The sequence below is a fragment of the Globicephala melas genome, chromosome 6 (genome assembly GCF_963455315.2).
Source record: "Globicephala melas chromosome 6, mGloMel1.2, whole genome shotgun sequence".
NCBI classification, from domain to species: domain Eukaryota; kingdom Metazoa; phylum Chordata; class Mammalia; order Artiodactyla; family Delphinidae; genus Globicephala; species Globicephala melas.
The window spans coordinates 51,082,266-51,095,373 of record NC_083319.1 but is presented as its reverse complement, the minus strand read 5'-3'; the positions used below and the strand labels follow the sequence as shown (position 1 = coordinate 51,095,373).

General features: G+C 39.1%; 1 protein-coding gene across 2 annotated transcripts in view; it reads left to right on the top strand.

The window, feature by feature from the left end:
• The window catches only part of PGM5 (phosphoglucomutase 5), a 194,054-nt gene that overhangs the window by 110,968 nt on the left and 69,978 nt on the right, over window positions 1–13,108 (top strand). For both annotated transcript variants that reach the window (XM_060299977.2, XM_030877055.3), the window contains one exon: window positions 7,847–7,962. In XM_060299977.2, the coding sequence (XP_060155960.1) occupies window positions 7,847–7,962 (116 nt within the window). The remainder of the gene's footprint in view (window positions 1–7,846; window positions 7,963–13,108) is intronic.

Genomic DNA, 13,108 nt, shown 5'->3' with positions numbered 1-13,108 from the left:
CCTTAACCAGCATGTCCAGAATGCTATTAAACTCCATCTTCAGTAGTGTATTTCCTGGGATGATGTAAATAAGGCTAATTTAAACATGTACTCAGTCATAAATACTACAGGGGTTTTTTCTTTTAAATAAAACAGCTTATGGAACTCGATATCAAAAAAAGAAACAATCCAGACAAAAAATGGGCCGAAGACCTAAATAGACATTTCACCAAGGAAGACATAGATGGCCAAGAGGCACATGAAAAGATGCTCAGCATCACTAATTATTAGAGAAATGCAAATCAAAACTACAATGAGATATCACCTCATGCTGGTCAGAATGGCCATTATCAAAAAAATCTAGAAACAATAAATGCTGGAAAGGGTGTGGTGAAAAGGGAACCCTCCTGCACTGTTGGTGGGAATGTAAATTTATACAGCCACTATGGAGAACAGTATGGAGGTTCCTTAAAAAACTACAAATAGAACTACCATATGACCCAGCAATCCCACTACTGGGCATATACCCAGAGAAAACCATAATTCAAAAAGAGACATGTACCACAATGTTCATTGCAGAACTATAGACAATAGCCAGGACATAGAACCAACCTAAATGTCCATTGACAGGTGAATGGATAAAGAAGTTGTGGCACATCTATATAATGGAATATTACTCAGCCATAAAAAGAAATGAAATTGAGTTATTTGTAGTGAGGTGGATGGACCTAGAGACTGTCATACAGAGTGAAGTAAGTCAGAAAGAGAAAAACAAATACTGTATGCTAACGCATATATATGGAATCTAAAAAAAAAAAATGGTACTGATGAACCTTGTTGCAGGGCAGGCATAAAGTGGTAGATATAGAGAATGGACTTGAGGACATGGCGTGGGAGGGCGAAGCTGGGGCGAAGTGAGAGTAGTAACATGAACATATATACACTACCGAGTGTAAAATAGATAGCTGGTGGGAAGCAGCCACATAGCACGGGGAGATCGGCTCGGTGCTTTGCGATGACCTACAGGGGTGTGATAGGGTGGATGCGAGGGAGGCTCAAGAGGTAGGAGATATGTGGACATGGGTATGCATGTGGCTGATTCACTTTGTTGTGCAACAGAAACTAACACAGTATTGTGAAGCAATTATACTCCAGTAAAGGTCTATTTAAAAATAAATAAATAAATGTTAAATGAAGCATAATGTATATTTAACAAGGCACATCTCATGCGTAGCTCAAGGACTTTTTACAAAGACCACACACCCATGTAACTACCATTGTAGATCAAGAAACAGAACAGCATTCCTGAAGCTCCCTCGATCCCCATTCCAATCACTACCTCCCCCTCCTCCCCAGAGATAACCTCTATCCTGACTTCTGTCACCAATGACTAGCTTTTTTGGTTATTTTTTTCCAGCTTTATTGAGATATAATTGGCAGATAAAGCTATAATATATTTAAAATATACGACGTGATGATTTGATACTGATAGACATTGTGAAATGATTATCACAATCAAGTTAATTAACTCATTCAGCACCTCACATAGTTTTTTTAGTGGGAATTCTGCTTTCAGCAAATTTCAAGTACACAGTACATGTTAATAACTATAGTCACCGTGCTGTACATTAGATCTTCAGAACTTATTTATCTTTTAATTTTTTATTGAAGAATAGTTGATTTACAATGCTGTGCCAATCTCTGCTGTACAGCAAAGTGACTCAGTTATACACATACAGACATCTTTAGAACTTGTTTATTTTATAAATGGAGATTTGTACCCTTTGACCACCATCTCCCCATTCCACCTCCCCACCCCAGTCCCTGGCAACCACCAATCTACTCTTCATTTCTATGAATTCAGCTTTATTTTTTTTTTAGACTCCACATTTAAGTGATACCTTACAGTATTTGGTTTTCTCTCTCTGGCTTATTTCACTTAGCAGAATGCCCTCCAGTTTCATTCATGTTGTTGCAAATAGCAGAATTTCCTTCTTTTTTTATGGCTGAGTAATATTCATTGTATTTATATACCACATCTTCTTTATCCATTTATCTGTCATTGGACATGTAGGTTGTTTCTGTATCTTGGCTATTGTGTATAATGATGCAATGAACATAGGAGTACAGATATCCTTTTGAGATCCTGTTTTCATTTCCTTTGGATAAATATCTAGAAGTGTGATTACTGGATCATATGATAGTTCTTTTTTAATTTTTTGAGGAGAGGACCTCCATGTTATTTTCCATAGTGACTGTACCAGTGTACATTCCCACCAACACTGCACAAGTGTTCCCTTTTCTCCACATCCACACTGGCTCTCTTATCTCTTGTCTTTTTGATAATAGCCATTCTGTCAGGTTGGCTAAAAACCCAATAATAGGTGTGAGGTGATATCTCATTGTGGTTTTGATTTGCACTTCTCTGATGATTGGTGATGTTGAGCATCTTTTCATGTACCTCTTGGTCATTTGTGTGTCTTCTTCAGAAAAATTTATTTTCCTATTTAGACCCTTTAACCATTTAAAAAAAATTAGATTGTTTTCTTGCTATTGAGTTGTAAGCATTCCTTATATATTTTGGATATTAACCCCTTATTGGATATAGGGTTTGCAAATATATTTTCCCATTCCATAGGTTGTCTTTTCATTTTGTGGGTTGTGAATATCCTCTTTTGTAAAGTGCCTAATCAAGATTTTTGCCCATGTTTTAAAGGTTATCTGCCTTTTTTACTGATTTGTAGGAGTTTTTACATATAAACCACGTATAAGTCTTTTGTTGGATATATGTGATGCAGATATCTCCTAATCTATGTAGATGGAGGCTTTTTAAGAAGGGACTGAGAGTTCAGTATGTAGAAAATAGAACCAAGAGGTGTGCTCAGCTCTTAAGAAAGTGGATGTTTGAAGATAAATTAAAGGAAGAGCGACCTGGATCTTGTCCTTTTAAAATCTATTGGAACTTTCTTAAAGTAGAATTCCAAGAGTAGCTGATGCTGCCTCATGTACTTGATATAATTAGTCATTTTTTATTTGGCTGTTCTCTCGCAAGGTAAAAGAGAGTCATTAGTAACTGTTGGTATTCCAGTAGAATATTGTCACATACACTGATGTAGTACTGTGTAATTAAGTTAATACACATTTTAATACCTACTGTGGGCATGCACGGCGCTGGATGCGGGAGGTGCAAAGGTGGGTGTGCTGGCACCTCTACATGTAGTGAGCTTTTAGGGATCTTTCAGGATGCTTTTGTATCTGTTATCTTGTTTGAGCACATGAGGGTAAGGCGACCACCAGACTGGTAAAATAGAAATAATTTGTCCTTCTGTTTCTCAGACTTTTGACTCTCATATATTCACTGCCCTAATTCTGTAACATCTTTATTTTCAAGAAATTGCCTTTGTCTTATCCTGATAGCCCCACCAATTAATACCTGGAGAAATTCTCTTTGCTCAAAATGACTAATTTAAATAAAACATGCAGAAATTACTTATTTCTTAATATAATATAAGGAACCTACAATGAGAAAAGACCATAAATAGAGATACTTTTCCCCTTGCTATTCGACAATACTCCTTAAACAATAGATATTAGTCAACTGAAATCATGCAGAATTTATTGAGGGCAAGTCTGACAAGGTATTATGTTATCCTAGACATTGAAGAGCTATAAAGGCATATAAGATGCAGCCCCTGCCCTCAAAGAACTAACACACTGGTGGTTGTAGTGGTGGTATCTGTGTGTGGAGGGAGAGTGTTAAGAAGGTAACAACATATACAGTGACAATGTGAACATAAAAACCCCCTACCAAGAGAGGAAGCCTAGGGCAGGAAGGGTTACTTTGGATTGATAACGGCAATGAAAAAAGAATTGTATTTGTTACGATAATGGAGCTGGTGCTACAGAACTAATCCCAAAGTATACAATGGCTCAAACATGGCAAGAGGTTATTTCTCAGTCATTAGAAGTTAAAAACAAGTGTTCCTGATTGGTGACTAATTCTGCTCCAAATGGTGATTCAGAGATCCAGATCCTTCCAACTTGTAGGTCCACCGTCTTCAACATGTGGCTTCTAGGATTGCTGGGCTTGTCCACATTAGACTGGCAGAAGGAGAAAGAGCATGGAGGATGGGAAATTTTAATAACCAGATTTGAAAAGCGTGTGCATTGTCTCCACTGGGGTTCCGTTGGCTAGAACTCAGCATGTGGCCACAGTGAACCTCGTGGGAGGTTGGGAAGTGTAGTCCAGCTGTGTGTCCAGGAAAAGATACTTTTGTTGACCACTAGCAGCCTTTGCCACAGGATTCATGATGGCAGGGCATTTAAGATAGGTTTTGAAGCAAAGTGAAGTATTTTGAGAGAGATTGGAAAGGAGGATTAATCCAGGTAATATGAAAAGCATAAAGAAGGACTTGTAAAAAGCAACAACAACAATGCAAGAGCATATTTAGAAAATAAGAGATGGTTCAGTTTTTAGCAGCATATGGGGAGTATCATGGGAGAAAGTATTGGCAAAATAGGTTGAGGCTATTTCCAACCTGAAGCCACATTTTTAGAGGTTTTAAAATCCACACTAAGAAGCTTATATCCACCATGTTTTTTTTGTTTTGTTTTGTTTTTTGTTTTTTTTGCGGTACGCGGGCCTCTCACTGTTGTGGCCTCTCCCGTTGCGGAGCACAGGCTCCGGACGCGCAGGCTCAGTGTCCCTGGCTCATGGGGCCTAGCCGCTCCGCGGCATGTGGGATCTTCCTGGACCGGGACACGAACCCGCGTCCCCCACGTCGGCAGGCGGACTCTCAACCACTGCACCACCAGGGAAGCCCACCATGGTTTGTTTTGTTTTGTTTTGTTTCGGCTACCAAGGCTCACTCCCATCTGCAGGAAAACTGTGGCCCAGATTCATTTTCTTTCTTTTCCTTCATATGCTGGTCTTTCCTAGAAAGTGAGTTTTGTTTGTCTCTGACACATGGTGGTGGTAGTCGAGGAGAGGGGTGCAGACCCTCAGCATGAGCTGCTTCATTTTTAGCTTTTGTACCAGAGACTCCACTGGGGCCTCCTGCCAAAAACCAGTCTAGAGCCTGGTATCTGCTGAATGTTATGCTTGGGATGGGTCCCAAGTTCAGTAGAAGGAGAAAGGAGGGGCATTCCTTTCTGACTGTAGGACACATCAACTCATGCTCAGGATCCGGGAATTTAATTACCCATATTGTTATCTTAGCTTGTACAGCTGCAGATGTGGCTCATAGTCATAAAAGTATCCGGTCCTTTAAAATCCAGCCTCAGCCTTCAGCCTGATGACCTCGTGACAGTGGTCAGCTGAGAAGGGTGGAGCTGGGGAAATCCTCTCCCCTCCTTTCAGTTCTGCCAACTTGGCTTTGAACCAACAAGAATGTTTTGGCCAGAGAATATATATCCCCACACCCTCTAGCCTCTCTCTTACCCTCACTTCTGCCCCATGTTGCATATTCTATTTCGTAATCTTATGCGTTCATTTTAGCTAAATTAATTTTGACCCCGGCTTTATTATGTGCTGCCCTAGAAGGCTTCAGTGTGAATGATTTCTCCTTCCTTGAGCTTCTGACCTTAAATTAATGGCTGTGAAAGCTTACCTTTGCTCTCCAATTTGGAGAGGATTTATTTCATTATTCCTACCAGGATGTAAACATGATTGTATATCTTTCTTAGACTACTGAGGAAAAGAGAACCTTTGATGTAACACCCAAGCATCCAAAAGGTGCTTGTTTTCAAAGCAAACTTTTTTTTTAAGACATTTTTTTTTAAGTTGAACCTTTATTTATTTATTTATTTATTGGCTGCGTTGGGTCTTCATTGTTGCGCGGGGGCTTTCTCTAGTTGCAGCGAGCGGGGGGCTACTCTTTGTTGTGGTGCATGGGCTTCTCATTGCGGTGGCTTCTCTTGTTGTGGGCTCTGTGGGCTCTAGGTGTGCGGGCTTCAGTAGCTGCAGCACGCGAGCTCAGTAGTTGTGGCTCGCGGGCTCTAGAGTGCAGGCTCAGTAGTTGTGGCATATGGGCTTAGTTGCTCCACGGCATGTGGGATCTTCCCGGACCAGGGATGGAACTCATGTCCCCTGCATTGGCAGGTGGATTCTTAACCACTGTGCCACCAGGGAAGTCCCTCAAAGCAAACTTGAAAGAGACTTGGCACACAGTTTTTTCAAGATTGTGAGCACATTAATTACATTTGGGTTCAATGGAAAGAGAAGTGTTATGTTCCTCTGGCAAGAGTTCTAGATATTTTTTCCTCTAGGTGGCCACAAAACAAACCTAAAGAAATCACTATTACATCGTGTCCTTTGTCCTATGTGTATTTTTCTTCCTCTTCTTCACCGAGATACCCTCACTGGTTCCTCTCCATGGTCACCTTCTGCACCTATAGTCATCAAAGGACTAAACCTTGCTGGTGGCAGGCATTTGATGTTTTTCTCTTTGGGTTGCCTCCATGTGGGGCTGATGAAACTCTTCAGGCCAGTGTCTGTGGCAGCAGCTCATTCCCCAGCCAACTTTAAGGTTTGTATATGTCTTGAAGCACTAAAACATTTGGGGAGACAGCATGGTGTAGTGGAATGGAACATGGACAGAAATTAAGCAGACTTGGGTCCAGAATCTAGCTTTGCCTCTTATCTCTGTGAGATCTTGAACAAAATACTTGACCTTCTGGGTCCTCTGAGCCTGAGTTTTGACAGTAAAGCTTAGTTTTAGCTGTTTTTTAATTTTATCTAAATGGAACTGTATAGTGTGTATTCTTTTGATACTGGTTTCTTTCACGTGATATTATGTTTGTGAGATTCATTCAAGTTGTTGCATGTAGCACTAGTTTGTTCACTGAAATTTATGCTATTGCATTATATATTGCAAATCATTTGTCCCTTCTACTTTGATGGACTTTTGTTTCAGTTATTACCAATTGTGATTCTATGATCATTTTTTAAAAAATCTTGTATACATACTCTGTTGAGTAATGTCACCTGCTGGGCTCCCCAGGAAGCAGCTCTGAGATAGATTCGCTTGCAGGAACTTTATTCCTTTCTGCCATCAAGATCAAAGTTTCCTTCAAGAGCAATACCTATGGGGGAGTGAGGAAGGAGGATCAGACAGAGAAGTTGGAGCTGAAATGGCCCTACAGAGTTGTGCCAAATAGGGGCAAGAAGCCTAGACCTTTATACATCTCTCATTTGCCAGGCATTGGGTGTGGATTGACCCAAGGAAGGGAGCATGATTTTGAGTGAGACATCTCTCTTTAGCAGAGAGTGGGGGCCACATCCGTGAGCTGTCACCATTCCTAGAAGCCATCAACATTCCTAGAAGCTGGTAGAGTGTTCCAGTCCTAAAAGTCCTAAAATGTGTGTGTGTGTGCGCGTGTGCGTGTTGGAGGTGAAGCTGAGCAGTGTACCACAGTGTCTACTACATCGTTAGCATTAACTTCTAGGAGTTGAATTGCTGGTTCATAGGATATGTGTATATTCATCTTTAGTAGATACTGTCAAACAATATTCCGAAGTGTTTGCACCCAAATACCACCTTAATTTAAATTCTGAGATTCCCCAACTGGGATCTTACCACCAAGATAAAGGAATATATATAGAAGTGAAACATAAATGTGAGAACATGCTATACATTAACTGAACATCTTCTATATTATGGGGAAAGCAAAATTGAGTACCATTGGAATAGGCTATTTATCATTCTCTACCTTATGGCTTGACATCTTGAAAACTGTCCATGTTGTTCAGGATGTTCTAAAATCTAGTTATGGCAGTAACAGATCTTAAAGACTTCCTTATGTGCTGAGGAAAAAAAAAGGAAAGGAGAAATATGAATTAACTGTTGCCTCGAATTTCATTTTTCAGAGTGGCCAAATCAATGAAGGTCCCTGTGTATGAGACCCCAGCTGGATGGAGATTCTTCTCAAATTTGATGGACTCAGGCCGGTGCTCTCTGTGTGGAGAAGAGAGCTTTGGCACTGGTAGGCTTTATTGGGTTGGTGTTACTGGAGAGGGTGGCTGCAGAACTCTGTGACCCTAGTTTGGGGACCTGTGAGTCCACTGTGAATGAAAGGCTGGTGAAAGAGTTAGAGGCCAAAAAAAAAAAAAAAAAATCAGAGAAACCTAGTGGGATATGTGCTATGACACCTTCACGTCTTCTGCCCATTTCTTCTTCTTTTTAGAGAGAGAGAGAGAGAGAGAGAGGAAATATATCAGATTCCCATGTGTTCATCACATAGTTTCAACCATCATCAACTCCTGGTCAATCTTACTTTATCTCTACCTTCATCCACAAGAGGAGCCCTCCCCTCTGATTATTGTGAAGCAATCCTTAGTGTGAATCTTATAAGTATAAGGGGTACTGAGGGAAAAAAAGAAAAAATATATATTTTATATATATATATATATAACTGTAGTACCATTATCACACCTAAAATGTTAAAAAAATAATTTCTTCTTTCACTATTTTAAAGATGTCACACCATTGTCTTCTGGCTTGCACAGTTTCCAAGAAGTCGGCTCTAATTCTTACCACCATTGCTCTGTATTTAAATTTCGCCTACTTTCCACCTCTGGCTGGCTTCAACATTTTCTTTTTATCTTTTGTTTTTAACAGTTTAATAAAATGTATAGGTACATGTATTTTTTTTTTAAACCCTGCTTAGGATTCTTTGAGATTCTTGGATCTGTTGTTTGTTGTTTTTCATTAATTTTAGAAAATTCTCTGCCATTATCTCTTCTAATATCTCTCTTTCCTTATTCTCTCCTCTCTTCTGAGACTCTAATTACATAATGTTAGATAATTTGTGACCATGTGTTGTCTCAGAGCCCTTACATGCACTATTTGGTTTTGTTTACTCTTTATTCTTTTTGTGTTTCAGTCAAGATAATCTCTATTGGCATATCATTAATTCTTTCCTGAGCTGTGTCCAATCTTTTGCTGAGCGCAGTGAAGGATTTCTTCATCTCTGATATTGTAGTTTTTATTTCTAGTATTTCTCTTTGACTCTTTTTAAATAATTTTCATCTTTTTGATGAAATTCCTGATCTGTTTATGTCTGTTGTTTATCTTTTCCATTAGATCATTTAACATATTAAACATAGTTATTGTAAACTTTCTGTCTGATAGTTCCAATAACTGGTTATTTTCTAACTCTAGTTCTGTTGATTGCTTTGTCTTTTGATAAAGCAATGGTTTACTCTTTCTTGATTTTTGCATGTCATAATTTTTCATTGAATGCTGGACTGTATGTATATAAGAACAGTAGAGACTCAGGTAAATAATATTTATACACAGAAATGGGCATACCTCTTCTTCTCTCAGGGCATTAGTGTGCAAAGTTACATTAAATATAGTCAGGAGTTGAGCTGGGTTTGGATTTTATTGTTTCTGTTATAATCTTTAGTATATCAATGTATCACAGGCTTCAAATTCTTCTGGTAGTGGGATATTTTTACTATGTACTGAAAGTGATGATGGGGAGATGGAGGAGATTTTTCAGTGTTTCTGTTGCATTCACAGGTTTCAGCAATTACTGCATGTCTGTGAGACAAAATAGACCCCTATTATTAGGTACTTGACCCTTTTCTAGTGGCAGCAGGTCTGTTTAGTATTGGTGTAGGATTCTGGGCCCAAGGTTTCCTACTCTTTGTCCAGGGACAGAGAGTTTTTACTTCAACCCCTATTTCAGAAGCAGTGGACCTCTGCCTGGATCCTAGGGATGAGAAGGTTTGAAGCTCAATCATCCAGGAGCTTAAGGCTTTTGTTTCCTATGAAAGAAATGTTTGGGGAACTAGAAGGGTTTCAGGCTTATCTCTTGGCAGGAGTTGGTCATTTCCTGCATGTCAGCACCACCAAGTCTCTCTCTCTCTTTTTCCAGTCTTTCTTGTGAGTACCCAGTGGAGCCTATGGGAAATAACTTGGAATGTGCCCTTCATATCTGGGACTCCAAGCAATTTAAAACTATCATAATAGGCTATACTTGGCCTTTAAGAATGTTTAAAACTCTTATGTGACTTCTTATTATTCACTTGTATGGAAGCATCCTCTTTCTCCTGTGCTCTGCTAAAGGTGAGATGGTTTGTGTCCTGTCTTGCCTTGAGACTCTTTGGAATTCACTTTATTTCCTGTGACCTCAGATTTTTTTTTTAAAGTTATGCTGTAGTTTCCTGGCCTTTTCTTATTACTGGGATGGGAGTGACATTCTCTTATAGATTTGCACATCCTAAACAGAAGTGCAGAAGTGGAACTCCAAAAGTAATTTCTTAATAATTTCTCCTATTCTCAACATTTCCCTCGATAAATTTTTACAATTAGGATCCAAAAGATCTTACATCATAACTCGTTGATACCTCTTAAGTCTCTTTTAATCTGCATTTCTCCCCTCTACCTTTTCTCTTTCTAATTTATTCATTGAAGAAACTGGGTCATATGTCCTATAGAGCTTTTAACAGCTTTGATTTTAATGTTAATATCTTCATTTTCCTTTCTAATTTGTTTACATAACATATAAACATATAACAGATAAAGAAAAGCTATTGATTAATATGCCTTTTCTCTGGTTCACAGCCACCTTAACAGATTCTATCATTAATTATGACATTTTCTTTTCTAAAAAGTCTACATTTTTAGGTATACAGTCATATAATTTATGACTAAAGATTTTTTGTGTTTTCTAATATTTAGATCTTTTATTTCATATTCTTATGGCACTAGCTGCAATCTTCAAAATAATATTAAATAACAATTGTGATAGTTCATGATTTTAATGGAAATCAATTCAGTATTTTACCATCTATTTTGATGATTTTGTTTTAATATTGGTAAAATCCCTATCATGCTTATGTAGTTTTTTTTCCTATTCTAATATTTCTTAGAATCATATTATAAATGGCTGATGGAAGGTGCCCTTTCAGAATCAAGTGATATATTAATGTTTTTTCTCCTTTATTATGTTAATGTAATGAAATACGATTGATTTGCTGATACCAAACCATCCTTGAATTCCTAAGAATAAGTCTTATTTGGTCATGCTTAAACAGATTGCAGTAAAACCACTCTAACTAGTCATAATGACAGCATTTCAGGCTATGTCAGGGTTCCGGAAGGAATTTTCTCCTGGGAAATTTTCTCCTTTTACCAAAATCAGCTAGACGCTAATAGCATTAATGGTGCAGAAGGGTTGACAGGCACCTTTTTCTCCTTGGAAAAAGAGAGATCATATCAAGCTCTCTCAATTACTACTGTTTGATCTCAGAACTTATGGATGGCAGGTCTGCTTGGGATAGTTGAAACTGTTATACTTTTTCTCTGCTGAGGCCCTAAAAATAGGTGTTCTGTGTATCCTTTTTGGTGTTCTGTGTGTCTAAACCAGTGACTGTGACTCAAAAAATCAGGGATTGTATATTGTATATAAAAATTCTCCCTGCTGGTTATTAAAATAACACAAATCTAGCAACTGGAATGGAAACTGATAAGTCCAGGTTATCTCTCTCTCTCTCTCTCTTTCTCTCTCTCTGTCTTTATAAACATTTGTTGAGTGCTTACAATAGACCATAAGTTTATAGTCTTTAAAATTAAAGGATAAAGTACTTACAGAGTACAAGGCACTGTATTGGATGGTGTGTAGAATACAAAAAAGACCATAGCCTTAAGAAATTCAAGATCTTTAGGGTACATAGTTAGAAAGATGCACAGGTGAGTTTTCTACAAAGCAGAAACTTTAAAGTTCCACAATAGAGGAACAGAAAAAGTGCTGTGGGAGATGAGAAAAGGAGAAAGTGGTTTGGAACTGGAGGCTCAAAGCAGACTTCCTGGAAGAAATGGAATTTGCGTAGTTCTTAAAGAATGGGAAGGATTTGCACACATAAAGATGAAAGGACAGAGCCTTGTCAGATGGGGGCAGCAATATCAAGAAAGGAATAGAAGTGGGAGAGTAGGGGCCATGTGTTGTAAGTAGCCAGCTGTTCAGTTTGTCTAGAGTATTTTCCGAACATGAATCAAGACTAATTTGGGGTCATGAGGTTGGTATAGTCGTGAACAGCTTTTTAAGAAAACATAATAGGCTAGAAACTATCAGAATGCATTGTATTTAGGAAAGGTAAATGTTATTTTGAGAAATATTTATATGTAAATGTGTGCACAGGTATCTACGTGTTTGCTAGATCTCACAGTAAAATGTATTTATTGTGGGTCATGGCCAAAAGACTGAAAAAACTGGTCTATATCGGGGTTGGCAAACTTTTTCTGTAAAGGGCCAGATAGTAAATATTTTAGGCTTTGTGAACTGAGAGGCTATGTGCGGTCTCTTCCACAATTACTCAACTCAGTAACTGTAACACAAAAGCAGCCATAGACAGTACATAAATGAGTATGGCTGTGTGCCAATAAAAGTTTACTTACAAAAATAGGCCTAAGTCCAAATTCGGCCCATGGGCTGTAGTTCACTAACCTCTGACGTATAGCGTAGGGTAGAGAAGGGAGTATCAAGAAACAGTCTTGGAAATACCAGTGGGGAGGGGCTCATTTCTGAAGCCCTTTGCCTGCCTAGCTTAGACGTTGAGACTTGACTCAACTGGAAGTAGGAAACCATGGTCTTCCCGGGGGGAGGTCTGCTTGCAGCCACTTTCCAGCAAGCTTTGCTTTCAGACTGTTATGCTGAGTGCCACATGTGGGCTGGACTAGAAGGGACTTCTAAAAGCCTCTCGCTGTTATATTTGCTTTGCCATTTTCCTTTCAAGGAGCACAAGAGATTTTCCAATGTGTAGAGCTCTGAAGGTATTGCCCACCCCCACCATTCTTCAGGTTCTGGTGACACTGGTCTGATGCACCAGGTGAAGCTCCTGAACCCAAGAAGTAGTTAAGTGACTCACCCAGGGCCCCAGAGCCTGGAAAAGGCCTCCACTTGAATTAAATTACAGTTGAACTAAAAGGTCTCCTGCCCTACAGTGTATGCTGCTTTCCACTGTGCCGATCAGTCTTTCCGATGAAAGCAATGGCTAATTCCATCTCTCCAGCACCCGACAGTGAATGACTGTTAGAAGGCCTGAGGAACTGGACCACTCAGTCTTGGAAGGAAAAAGTGGATTCATGCTGTTCCTCATTAATGCCGGTTCTTGGAGAGGCAC